Here is a 15,057-nt window from a genome sequence, read left to right as displayed (position 1 = left end):
CCCTATAGACTGTAACCCAGATATCATCTTCCTATTGAATATAACCCAGATATCCTCTCCCTATAGAATATAACCCAGATATCCTCTCCCTATAGACTATAACCCAGATATCCTCTCCCTATAGACTGTAACCCAGATATCATCTTCCTATTGAATATAACCCAGATATCCTCTCCCTATAGAATATAACCCAGATATCATCTCCCTATAGACTATAACCCAGATATCATCTCCCCATAGACTATAACCCAGATATCCTCTCCCTATAGAATATAACCCAGATATCCTCTCCCTATAGACTATAACCCAGATATCCTCTCCCTATAGAATATAACCCAGATATCATCTCCCTATTGAATATAACCCAGATATCCTCTCCCCATAGAATATAACCCAGATATCCTCTCCCTATAGAATATAACCCAGATATCCTCTCCCTATAGAATATAACCCAGATATCCTCTCCCTATAGACTATAACCCAGATATCCTCTCCCCATAGAATATAACCCAGATATCCTCTCCCTATAGAATATAACCCAGATATCCTCTCCCCATAGAATATAACCCAGATATCCTCTCCCCATAGAATATAACCCAGATATCCTCTCCCTATAGAATATAACCCAGATATCATCTCCCTATAGAATATAACCCAGATATCATCTCCCTGTAGAATATAACCCAGATATCATCTCCCTGTAGAATATAACCCAGATATCATCTCCCTATTGAATATAACCCAGATATCATCTCCCTATTGAATATAACCCAGATATCATCTCCCTATTGAATATAACCCAGATATCCTCTCCCCATAGAATATAACCCAGATATCCTCTCCCTATAGACTATAACCCAGATATCATCTCCCTGTAGAATATAACCCAGATATCCTCTCCTTGTAGAATGTAACCCTTATATCCTCTCCCTGTAGAATATAACCCAGATATCCCCTCCCTATAGACTATAACCCAGATATCCTCTCCCTATTGAATATAACCCAGATATCCTCTCCATATTGAATATAACCTAGATATCCTCTCCTTATAGAATATAACCCAGATATCATCTCCCTATAGACTATAACCCAGATATCCTCTCCCTATAGACTATAACCCAGATATCCTCTCCCTATAGAATATAACCCAGATATCCTCTCCCTATAGACTATAACCCAGATATCCTCTCCCTATAGACTATAACCCAGATATCCTCTCCCTATAGAATATAACCCATATATCCTCTCCTTATAGAATATAACCCAGATATCCTCTCCCTATAGACTATAACCCAGATATCCTCTCCCTATAGACTATAACCCAGACATCCTCTCCTTATAGAATATAACCCAGACATCATCTCCCTATAGAATATAACTCAGATATCATCTCCCTATAGACTATAACCCAGATATCCTCTCCCTATAGAATATAACCCAGATATCCTCTCCCTATAGAATATAACCCAGATATCATCTCCCTATAGACTATAACCCAGATATCATCTCCCTATAGACTATAACCCAGATATCCTCTCCCTATAGACTATAACCCAGATATCCTCTCCCTATAGACTATAACCCAGATATCCTCTCCTCATAGAATATAACCCAGATATCATCTCCCTATAGAATATAACCCAGATATCATCTCCCTATAGACTATAACCCAGATATCCTCTCAACCCTCCTTCTCTTTTATCATCTCTTTAGCAGCTGAATCAGACCTCTCAACCCTCCTTCTCTTTTTTCCTCTTTAGCAGCTGAATCAGACTCTCCACGGCTCTCCTGGTCCCCATGTCCACCATCGATCTCTGTCTGACTAGACATGCTCCTGTCTCCCCCTCCACCTCCTCCATGTCCAACACCTCCTCCTCAGTCTCCTCCTCCTGACCCAGAGTATCCGGGATGATCTCCACCTCGATCCCAGACGCATCCTCGTTCTCCTTAAACCACACTGACTTCACTCCTTCCTTCCTTCCCCCTTGGCGAGGATGGACCTCACCCCGTCCTTGTCTCCTCCTTCTCCTCTCCCACCCCCCATAGCAGGGCTGCAGGCCGGGCCGGGCTTGGCGTTGTGGTTGGCGTACAGGCCGCAGAAGCCACAGTGGCGGTCGCTCCGGCGTCGCTCCAGGGGGATGGCTCTGCCTCTGTCCCCAGGGACAGTAGCACCTCGGCCCCTCTTGTCTACCAGCTCTGGGCGTCTGGGTCTGCAGCGCAGGGCATCACCCTCGGTACCCTGGTAGCCATCGTTGGTGTACTGCAGGGTGTCCTTGGGTCTCCCTTGGGGCCTTGTCATCTTCAGACATGGAGCCAGACACTACAGACAAGACAGGAGACAGGACAGCAACCATGTTAAATCTGTCAAGTACAAGGATCACAGGATACGAGATGTATGTGTTGTGTGTGTATATAATTTGGTTGAATAAATAGAGAGAGGAGTAGAGAGAGAGGAGTAGAGAGAGAGAGAGAGCAAGCTGTCATTTACACACAAGTTAATGAACCACTGATCTCTAGGCTCATAGTTCAATGTCACAGATGCTTCTGCCTTCCCATAGTGTTAGGTTCATTTATTCTGCTTTAACACACAGAGCCCTTCTGTGAAGCACGACTCATAAATATTCAGTGAAACTGTTCAATTCAATCAGTATAAATGCCTTGTTCACAGGCCTTCTAATCAGCGTCTAATCCTATCCAGGGTTATTCAACCAGCCATCACCACTCCATCCAACAGCCCCGGCTACCCTGATCCCAGATCTGTTTGTTAAGTCCTGCCAAGGTGTTGGCAAGACAACACAAACAGTTCTGACACTAGGTTACCTTCCTGTTAGGGCAAAGGCCGTCTCAAAAACACACGCAGGACAGGACTTTCACCAAGTGTCATGCTGCGGGACTTCCTCAATACCAGCATTCCCCTGGGAGAAACCCACATGAAGGACCTTCATCAATACCAGCATTCCCCTGGGAGAAACCCACATGAAGGGCCTTCCTCAATACCAGCATTCCCCTGGGAGAAACCCACATGAAGGGCCTTCCTCAATACCAGCATTCCCCTGGGAGAAACCCACATGAAGGGCCTTCCTCAATACCAGCATTCCCCTGGGAGAAACCCACATGAAGGGCCTTCCTCAATACCAGCATTCCCCTGGGAGAAACCCACATGAAGGGCCTTCCTCAATACCAGCATTCCCCTGGGAGAAACCCACATGAAGGGCCTTCCTCAATACCAGCATTCCCCTGGGAGAAACCCACATGAAGGGCCTGCCTCAATACCAGCATTCCCCTGGGAGAAACCCACATGAAGGGCCTTCCTCAATACCAGCATTCCCCTGGGACAAAACCCACATGAAGGGCCTTCCTCAATACCAGCATTCCCCTGGGAGAAACCCACATGAAGGGCCTTCCTCAATACCAGCATTCCCCTGGGAGAAACCCACATGAAGGGCCTTCCTCAATACCAGCATTCCCCTGGGAGAAACCCACATAAAGGGCCTTCCTCGATACCAGCATTCCCCTGGGAGAAACCCACATGCAGGACCTTCCTCAATACCAGCATTCCCCTGGGAGAAACCCACATAAAGGGCCTTCCTCGATACCAGCATTCCCCTGGGAGAAACCCACATGCAGGACCTTCCTCAATACCAGCATTCCCCTGGGAGAAACCCACATAAAGGGCCTTCCTCGATACCAGCATTCCCCTGGGAGAAACCCACATGCAGGACCTTCCTCAATACCAGCATTCCCCTGGGAGAAACCCACATGAAGGGCCTTCCTCAATACCAGCATTCCCCTGGGAGAAACCCACATGAAGGGCCTTCCTCAATACCAGCATTCCCCTGGGAGAAACCCACATGAAGGGCCTCCCTCAATACCAGCATTCCCCTGGGAGAAACCCACATGAAGGGCCTTCCTCAATACCAGCATTCCCCTGGGAGAAACCCACATGAAGGGCCTTCCTCAATACCAGCATTCCCCTGGGAGAAACCCACATGAAGGGCCTTCCTCAATACCAGCATTCCCCTGGGAGAAACCCACATGAAGGGCCTCCCTCAATACCAGCATTCCCCTGGGAGAAACCCACATGAAGGGCCTTCCTCAATACCAGCATTCCCCTGGGAGAAACCCACATGCAGGGCCTCCCTCAATACCAGCATTCCCCTGGGAGAAACCCACATGAAGGGCCTTCCTCAATACCAGCATTCCCCTGGGAGAAACCCACATGCAGGGCCTCCTCAATACCAGCATTCCCCTGGGAGAAACCCACATGAAGGGCCTCCCTCAATACCAGCATTCCCCTGGGAGAAACCCACATGAAGGGCCTTCCTCAATACCAGCATTCCCCTGGGAGAAACCCACATGCAGGGCCTTCCTACTGGTGTTTACTAGTGGGGGAAACTCATCTATCATCTCTGACTTCTCCCACATACTGACCTCTTAACAATTTTGGCAGTTAAATACAACAATAAAACATTATTCATGAAAATAAATAATGTATGAATATGTTTTTTGCACATTATAATGAGTTTGCGTGTCTGAAAGCTGTGCTGTTAGTGTATGGTTGACGCTGCTTGTTTGCCATTAGCCAATCGGCATGCTCAACGTGTTTACAGCACATCAACACATACAACTCGTTGATCCCAGTCTACAAGTAGTATTATCGGAGTTTCCCCACTTGTCGTCAACGCAGCATCAGTTCTGAGCTGAACTCACAGAATGGTGCTGACCTCAGTTATCTTATCCAGGTTGGCACCTCCTTTCTTCAGGCGGGAGATCAGGAAGCCAATCACGATGAAGCAGAGAACCAAGATGGCTGCCATGATCAATCCCAGAAGAGCCATGTCCCCCGCCCGGTACCCTGCCCCCGAGGGCAAAGGAACCGCCACAGCTGTAGAGAGTCAGAGGTCAGGGAAAATAATAGTCAAGGCAACCAGTCAAGAAATCAATCAACTGTTATCAACCAACCAACCAATATATTAATCAATCAATCAAGTTATCAACCAACCAATCAATATATTAATCAATCAATTTATCAACCAACCAATCAATATATTAATCAATCAATCGATTTATCAACCAACCAATAAATATATTAATCAATCAATCAAGTTACCAACCAACCAATGAATATATTAAATCAATCAATCAAGTTACCAACCAACCAATGAATATATTAATCAATCAATCAAGTTACCAACCAACCAATGAATATATTAATCAATCAATCAAGTTACCAACCAACCAATGAATATATTAATCAATCAATCAAGTTACCAACCAACCAATGAATATATTAATCAATCAATCAAGTTACCAACCAACCAATGAATATATTAATCAATCAATCAAGTTACCAACCAACCAATGAATATATTAATCAATCAATCAAGTTACCAACCAACCAATGAATATATTAATCAATCAATCAAGTTACCAACCAACCAATGAATATATTAATCAATCAATCAAGTTACCAACCAACCAATGAATATATTAATCAATCAATCAAGTTACCAACCAACCAATGAATATATTAATCAATCAATCAAGTTACCAACCAACCAATGAATATATTAATCAATCAATCAAGTTACCAACCAACCAATGAATATATTAATCAATCAATCAAGTTACCAACCAACCAATGAATATATTAATCAATCAATCAAATTATCAACCAACCAATCAATATATTAATCAATCAAGTTATCAACCAACCAATCAATATATTAATCAATCAAGTTATCAACCAACCAATCAATAAATTAATCAATCAATCCAGCCGTTACAGCAGACAATGGCCTTTGAGATGTACCTAAACTCTATTCCACTTCACTTCTACCTTGAACCCCACCAATAATACCGGCTTTAATATGGAGAGTACAGATCCTACTGTTGGTAGGAGTAGATCATCACCATAGTATATTAATACAGGCTTTAATATGGAGAGTACAGATCCTACTGTTGGTAGGAGTAGATCATCTGAACAATCAGTCACCAAGGGCTCATTCCCTTTGCTGTGAGTTAACCTTCCCTTGTGGTGCTGTGTGGAAGTCTTACCTGGTATAACCAGGACAGAGAGGGCCGCTGTACCAAACTCCCTGTAGACAGGTCCATAGCACGAATCTACACACACATCACAAGGGAAAATACAATATTATAATTTCTCGGAATGTCTCTGCAACCCCCAGCATTAACCAAAACATTCATCAAAACAATTATAGTAGTCTAGTAATAGGCAGGTAACCACTCAGGTGAAGAGCGAAGGACTCTGCCTTCACAACCCTCTTCAGAAGAACAATGAGGCAAGTATCCACTCACCTGCAGAGCGAAGGACTCTGCCTTCACAATCCTCTTCAGAAGAACAATGAGGCAAGTATCCACTCACCTGCAGAGCGAAGGACTCTGTCTTCACAACCCTCTTCAGAAGAACAATGAGGCTGGTAACCACTCACCTGCAGAGCGAAGGACTCTGCCTTCACAACCCTCTTCAGAAGAACAATGAGACAGGTAACCACTCACCTGTAGAGCGAAGGACTCTGTCTTCACAACCCTCTTCAGAAGAACAATGAGACAGCTAACCACTCACCTGCAGAGCGAAGGACTCTGTCTTCACAACCCTCTTCAGAAGAACAATGAGACAGGTAACCACTCACCTGCAGAGCGAAGGACTCTGTCTTCACAACCCTCTTCAGAAGAACAATGAGGCAGGTAACCACTCAGGTGAAGAGCGAAGGACTCTGTCTTCACAACCCTCTTCAGAAGAACAATGAGGCAGCTAACCACTCACCTGCAGAGTGAAGGACTCTGCCTTCACAACCCTCTTCAGAAGAACAATGAGGCAGGTAACCACTCAGGTGAAGAGCGAAGGACTCTGTCTTCACAACCCTCTTCAGAAGAACAATGAGGCAGCTAACCACTCACCTGCAGAGCGAAGGACTCTGTCTTCACAACCCTCTTCAGAAGAACAATGAGACAGGTAACCACTCACCTGCAGAGCGAAGGACTCTGTCTTCACAACCCTCTTCAGAAGAACAATGAGACTGGTAACCACTCACCTGCAGAGCGAAGGACTCTGTCTTCACAACCCTCTTCAGAAGAACAATGAGGCAGCTAACCACTCACCTGCAGAGCGAAGGACTCTGTCTTCACAACCCTCTTCAGAAGAACAAACCCTTCGTTTGTCACATTGACATAACTGCTGTACTGCACCTCATATCTCATGTCTGGGTTTACACCCTAAAACACACACACACACAAACACCCACACACAAATAAACACACACACACACACACAAATAAACACCCACACACACACACACACACACACACACACACACACACACACACACACACAAATAAACAACCACACACAAATAAACACACACACACACACACACACAAATAAACACCCACACACAAACAAGCTGATTAAAGTTGTGTGTCAGTGTTTCAAATCTCACACAGAACAGAAGCGTAGCTACCCAGAATTGCAGGTAATTGTGTCATTTCTAGGACTTTCACAGTGCCAGACGAGTGTGTCTCTACTGTATATGAGACGTGACATTACATTTAGAGGTCCCATGAACAAACACAGACTGAGATTGTAAGACAAGTGTCTGCTAAAAGGATTCAAATGTTAAATGTTGATCTCTTTTGACTCTTACGGTGGCAAAGTCCTCGTCTCTGGCCCTGACCCTGAAGGGTCTGTTGGAGGTTCTGTCTCGTAGGATCATGGTCTCTGGGACTGAGTTACTGTAGATGTAACCTTCGTAACGCTCCTTCTCAAACCGCGGAGGGTTCCTGCTCTTCCTCAGCACCTCGATGGTGACCTGAGTCACCGCAAACTGGTCCCTGTTGGTGACCTGGGAGGCCTGGGAGAGAGGGAGAGATGGGAGAGATGGGAGAGATGGAGAGATGAGGAGAGATGGGAGAGAGGGAGAGATGGAGAGAGTATTGTCCATCTCCAGTCCTCGCATCTGGTCTCCCATCCAGGGACCGACCAGGACCAAGCCTGCTTAGCTTTAGAAGCAAGCCAGCAGTGGGATGCAGGGGGTATACTGGGTGGTATGCAGGGTGGTATGCTGGGTGGTAGGCAGGGTGGTAGGCAGGGTGGTAGGCAGGGTGATAGGCAGGGTGGTTGCAGGGTGGTATGCATTTTTTTTTTTTTTTTTTTTTTTATTTAACCAGGCAAGTCAGTTAAGAACATATTCTTATTTTCAATGACGGCCTGGGAACAGTGGGTTAACTGCCTGTTCAGGGGCAGAACGACAGATTTGTACCTTGTCAGCTCGGGGGTTTGAACTCACAACCTTCCGGTTACTAGTCCAACGGTTACTAGTCCAACGCTCTAACCACTAGGCTACGCTGCCGCCCTGCATGGTGGTATACAGGGTGGTATGCAGGGTGGTAGGCAGGGTGGTATACTGGGTGGTATGCAGGGTGGTTGCAGGGTGGTATGCATGGTGGTATGCATGGTGGTATACAGGGTGGTAGGCAGGGTGGTATACTGGGTGGTATGCAGGGTGGTATACTGGGTGGTATGCAGGGTGGTATACAGGGTGTTATACAGGGTGGTATACAGGGTGGTATGCAGGGTGGTATACAGGGTGGTATGCAGGGTGGTATGCAGGGTGGTATGCATGGTGGTATACAGGGTGGTTGCAGGGTGGTATGCATGGTGGTATACAGGGTGGTATGCAGGATGGTATACTGGGTGGTAGGCTGGGTGGTATGCAGGGTGGTTGCAGGGTGGTATGCATGGTGGTATACAGGGTGGTATGCAGGGTGGTATGCAGGGTGGTATACAGGGTAGTATGATGGGTGGTAGGCAGGGTGGTAGGCAGGGTGGTATGCAGGGTGGTAGGCTGGGTGGTATGCTGGGTGGTATGCAGGGTGGTTGCTGGGTGGTATGCATGGTGGTATACAGGGTGGTATGCAGGGTGGTAGGCAGGGTGGTATACTGGGTGGTATGCAGGGTGGTATACTGGGTGGTATGCAGGGTGGTATACAGGGTGGTATGCAGGGTGGTATACAGGGTGGTATGCAGGGTGGTATGCAGGGTGGTATGCATGGTGGTATACAGGGTGGTTGCAGGGTGGTATGCATGGTGGTATACAGGGTGGTATGCAGGGTGGTATACTGGGTGGTATGCAGGGTGGTATGCTGGGTGGTATGCAGGGTGGTAGGCAGGGTGGTAGGCTGGGTGGTATGAAGGGTGGTAGGCTGGGTGGTATGCAGGGTGGTTGCAGGGTGGTATGCATGGTGGTATGCAGGGTGGTATACAGGGTAGTATGATGGGTGGTATGCAGGGTGGTATGCATGGTGGTATGCAGGGTGGTATACAGGGTAGTATGATGGGTGGTATGCAGGGTGGTATGCAGGGTGGTATGCTGCTGGCTGTCTGTAGTCTCCTGTGACAGACCGTTCATATAAACATCAAATAGCATGAGCAGCACACTAGCAATATTTAGTTCTGGGTTTCCAGATTACTATGTCATAAACTAGATGAACTATGTGATAAACTAGATAAACTATGTGATAAACTAGATAAACTATGTCATAAACTAGATGATAAACTAGATAAACTATGTCATAAACTATGTGATAAACTAGATAAACTATGTCATAAACTAGATAAACTATGTCATAAACTATGTGATAAACTAGATAAACTATGTCATAAACTAGATAAACTATGTCATAAACTAGATGATAAACTATGTCATAAACTAGATAAACTATGTAAACTAAAAACTAGATAAACTATGTCATACTATGTGATAAACTATGTCATAAACTAGATAAACTATGTCATAAACTAGATAAACTATGTCATAAACTAGATGATAAACTATGTCATAAACTAGATAAACTATGTCATAAACTAGATAAACTATGTCATAAACTAGATAAACTATGTCATAAACTAGATAAACTATGTCATAAACTAGATAAACTATGTCATAAACTAGATAAACTATGTCATAAACTAGATAAACTATGTCATAAACTAGATAAACTATGTCATAAACTAGATAAACTATGTCATAAACTAGATGATAAACTATGTCATAAACTAGATAAACTATGTCATAAACTAGATAAACTATGTCATAAACTAGATAAACTATGTCATAAACTAGATAAACTATGTCATAAACTAGATAAACTATGTCATAAACTAGATAAACTATGTGATAAACTAGATGATAAACTATGTCATAAACTAGATGATAAACTATGTCATGAACTAGATGATAAACTATGTCATGAACTAGATGATAAACTATGTCATGAACTAGATGATAAACTATGTCATGAACTAGATGAACTATGTCATAAACTAGATGAACTATGTCATAAACTAGATAAACTATGTGATAAACTAGATAAACTATGTGATAAACTAGATAAACTATGTCATAAACTAGATAAACTATGTCATAAACTAGATGATAAACTATGTCATAAACTAGATGATAAACTATGTCATGAACTAGATGATAAACTATGTCATGAGATAAACTATGTCTAGATGAACTATGTCATAAACTAGATAAACTATGTGATAAACTAGATAAACTATGTGATAAACTAGATAAACTATGTCATAAACTAGATAAACTATGTCATAAACTAGATAAACTATGTCATAAACTAGATAAACTATGTGATAAACTAGATAAACTATGTCATAAACTAGATAAACTATGTCATAAACTAGATAAACTATGTCATAAACTATGTGATAAACTAGATAAACTATGTCATAAACTAGATGATAAACTATGTCATGAACTAGATGATAAACTATGTCATAAACTAGATAAACTATGTCATAAACTAGATAAACTATGTCATAAACTAGATAAACTATGTCATAAACTAGATAAACTATGTCATAAACTAGATAAACTATGTCATAAACTAGAATTCTTCTCAAACCCAAATAAGATCAGATCAAGTCACCACAATGTATTTTATATTAGTGACTTTTAGAAATATATTTTAGAAAGTTTATAGCTACTTTATGAACTATATGTTTATAAAAATGTTTTCTGAAACCCAAAATTATTTTCTAGTAAGATGATCTCATTCATCATCATTTGAAAAGATCCATGATCCGAAGATCAATTTCAATGTTGAACACAATCATAGCTTTCAATCGATTATATGCCAAAAGAAGTAATTGATCTGCACAGATGGAAATACAGATTGAAAAGACATCTCTTACCAGGACAGTGAGGGATATTGGGCCTGCTATGTCTGCTGCTTTGGTCATGGAGATGTTCCCTAGTCTCCTCATCGATCTGGAAGATGCTGCCTTCATTCCCTGAGAGGGAAAGATACACAAACCGTGAAGTCAACATCAGTCTGCTATGAGATACAGAGGAGAAACCGTGAAGTCAACATCAGTCTGCTATGAGATACAGAGGAGAAACCGTGAGGGCAAGATCAGTCTGCTATGAGATACAGAGGAGAAACCGTGAAGTCAAGATCAGTCTGCTATGAGATACAGAGGAGAAACCGTGAAGTCAACATCAGTCTGCTATGAGATACAGAGGAGAAACCGCGAGGTCAATATCAGTCTGCTATGAGATACAGAGGAGAAACCACGAGGTCAAGATCAGTCTGCTATGAGATACAGAGGAGAAACCGTGAGGGCAAGATCAGTCTGCTATGAGATACAGAGGAGAAACCGCGAGGTCAAGATCAGTCTGCTATGAGATACAGAGGAGAAACCATGAGGTCAATATCAGTCTGCTATGAGATACAGAGGAGAAACCGCGAGGTCAAGATCAGTCTGCTATGAGATACAGAGGAGAACCCGTGAAGTCAAGATCAGTCTGCTATGAGATACAGAGGAGAAACCGTGAAGTCAATATCAGTCTGCTATGAGATACAGAGGAGAAACCGCGAGGTCAAGATCAGTCTGCTATGAGATACAGAGGAGAACCCGTGAAGTCAAGATCAGTCTGCTATGAGATACAGAGGAGAAACCGTGAAGTCAAGATCAGTCTGCTATGAGATACAGAGGAGAAACCGTGAAGTCAAGATCAGTCTGCTATGAGATACAGAGGAGAAACCGTGAAGTCAACATCAGTCTGCTATGAGATACAGAGGAGAAACCATGAGGTCAATATCAGTCTGCTATGAGATACAGAGGAGAAACCGTGAAGTCAACATCAGTCTGCTATGAGATACAGAGGAGAAACCGTGAAGTCAAGATCAGTCTGCTATGAGATACAGAGGAGAAACCGTGAAGTCAACATCAGTCTGCTATGAGATACAGAGGAGAAACCGTGAAGTCAAGATCAGTCTGCTATGAGATACAGAGGAGAAACCGTGACGTCAAGATCAGTCTGCTATGAGATACAGAGGAGAAACCGTGAAGTCAAGATCAGTCTGCTATGAGATACAGAGGAGAAACCGTGAGGTCAAGATCAGTCTGCTATGAGATACAGAGGAGAAACCGTGAGGGCAAGATCAGTCTGCTATGAGATACAGAGGAGAAACCGTGAGGGCAAGATCAGTCTGCTATGAGATACAGAGGAGAAACCATGAGGGCAAGATCAGTCTGCTATGAGATACAGAGGAGAAACCATGAGGGCAAGATCAGTCTGCTATGAGATACAGAGGAGAAACCGTGAGGTCAAGATCAGTCTGCTATGAGATACAGAGGAGAAACCATGAGGGCAAGATCAGTCTGCTATGAGATACAGAGGAGAAACCGTGAGATCAAGATCAGTCTGCTATGAGATACAGAGGAGAAACCGTGAGGTAGCTCAGTTGGTAGAGCATGGCGCTTGTAACGTAGTGGGGTCGATCCCCGGGACCACCCATACGTAGAATGTATGCACAGATGACTGTAAGTCGCTTTGATACAGAGGAGATAAAAGCATCTGCTAAATGGCATATATTATTATTATTATTAGGTCAAGATCAGTCTGCTATGAGATACAGAGGAGAAACCAGTATGATGATATCTGATCAATTCTGATATATTTTTATAATATAGAAAACTTTGTGGTCCTACGCACATCCTTATGAAAAATGTTGATGCTCAGCTGATAATGTAAAGAGAACAGGAAGTCCCTGACATTGTATATGCTCCCAGTTACCCCCTTTACTGGCAGCGTCTCCATCTTCATAAGGTCAAATACATCTTACTGTGAGGAGAACATCAACACTAGATTACTGTGAGGAGAACATTAAAACTAGATTACTGTGAGAACATCAACACTAGATTACTGTGGAGAGAACATCAACACTAGATTACTGTGAGGAGAACATCAACACTAGATTACTGTGGGGAGAACATCAACACTAGATTACTGTGAGGAGAACATCAACACTAGATTACTGTGAGGAGAACATCAACACTAGATTACTGTGAGGAGAACATCAACACTAGATTACTGTGAGGAGAACATTAACACTAGATTACTGTGGGGAGAACATCAACACTAGATTACTGTGAGGAGAACATCAACACTAGATTACTGTGAGGAGAACATTAAAACTAGATTACTGTGAGGAGAACATCAACACTAGATTACTGTGAGGAGAACATCAACACTAGATTACTGTGAGGAGAACATCAACACTAGATTACTGTGAGGAGAACATTAAAACTAGATTACTGTGAGGAGAACATCAACACTAGATTACTGTGAGGAGAACATCAACACTAGATTACTGTGAGGAGAACATTAACACTAGATTACTGTGGGGAGAACATCAACACTAGATTACTGTGAGGAGAACATCAACACTAGATTACTCTCATCAACACTAGATTACTGTGAGGAGAACATCAACACTAGATTACTGTGAGGAGAACATTAAAACTAGATTACTGTGAGGAGAACATCAACACTAGATTACTGTGGGGAGAACATCAACACTAGATTACTGTGAGGAGAACATTAAAACTAGATTACTGTACAGAGGAGAACATCAACACTAGATTACTGTGAGGAGAACATCAACACTAGATTACTGTGAGGAGAACATCAACACTAGATTACTGTGAGGAGAACATTAAAACTAGATTACTGTGAGGAGAACATTAAAACTAGATTACTGTGAGGAGAACATCAACACTAGATTACTGTGAGGAGAACATCAACACTAGATTACTGTGAGGAGAACATCAACACTAGATTACTGTGAGAACATCAACACTAGATTACTGTGGGGAGAACATTAACACTAGATTACTGTGAGGAGAACATCAACACTAGATTACTGTGAGGAGAACATCAACACTAGATTACTGTGGGGAGAACATCAACACTAGATTACTGTGAGGAGAACATCAACACTAGATTACTGTGAGGAGAACATCAACACTAGATTACTGTGAGGAGAACATTAAAACTAGATTACTGTGAGGAGAACATCAACACTAGATTACTGTGAGGAGAACATTAAAACTAGATTACTGTGAGGAGAACATCAACACTAGATTACTGTGAGGAGAACATTAAAACTAGATTACTGTGAGGAGAACATCAACACTAGATTACTGTGAGGAGAACATCAACACTAGATTACTGTGAGGAGAACATTAAAACTAGATTACTGTGAAGAGAACATCAACACTAGATTACTGTGAGGAGAACATCAACACTAGATTACTGTGGGGAGAACATTAAAACTAGATTACTGTGAGGAGAACATTAAAACTAGATTACTGTGAGAGAACATCAACACTAGATTACTGTGAGGAGAACATTAAAACTAGATTACTGTGAGGAGAACATCAACACTAGATTACTGTGAGGAGAACATTAAAACTAGATTACTGTGAGGAGAACATCAACACTAGATTACTGTGGGGAGAACATTAAAACTAGATTACTGTGAGGAGAACATTAAAACTAGATTACTGTGAGGAGAACATCAACACTAGATTACTGTGAGGAGAACATTAAAACTAGATTACTGTGAGGAGAACATCAACACTAGATTACTGTGAGGAGAACATTAACACTAGATTACTGTGAAGAGAACATCAACACTAGATTACTGTGAGGAGAACATCAACACTAG

General features: G+C 42.7%; 1 protein-coding gene across 1 annotated transcript in view; it reads right to left on the bottom strand.

The window, feature by feature from the left end:
- Positions 1-6,984: 6,984 nt before the first annotated feature.
- The window catches only part of LOC127924173 (cadherin-related family member 5-like), a 35,158-nt gene continuing 27,085 nt past the window's right edge, over positions 6,985-15,057 (bottom strand). The window contains exons 10-12 of the mRNA XM_052508631.1: positions 11,234-11,332; positions 7,665-7,871; positions 6,985-7,236 (exon numbers count right to left, since the gene is read on the bottom strand). Of these exons, the coding sequence (XP_052364591.1) occupies positions 7,783-7,871; positions 11,234-11,332 (188 nt within the window). The 3' untranslated portion in view covers positions 6,985-7,236; positions 7,665-7,782. The remainder of the gene's footprint in view (positions 7,237-7,664; positions 7,872-11,233; positions 11,333-15,057) is intronic.

This window comes from Oncorhynchus keta, unplaced genomic scaffold (genome assembly GCF_023373465.1).
Source record: "Oncorhynchus keta strain PuntledgeMale-10-30-2019 unplaced genomic scaffold, Oket_V2 Un_contig_3767_pilon_pilon, whole genome shotgun sequence".
Taxonomy (NCBI): Eukaryota; Metazoa; Chordata; class Actinopteri; order Salmoniformes; family Salmonidae; genus Oncorhynchus; species Oncorhynchus keta.
The sequence above is the reverse complement of the archived record's forward strand: the minus strand, read 5'-3'. Positions and strand labels throughout refer to the sequence as shown.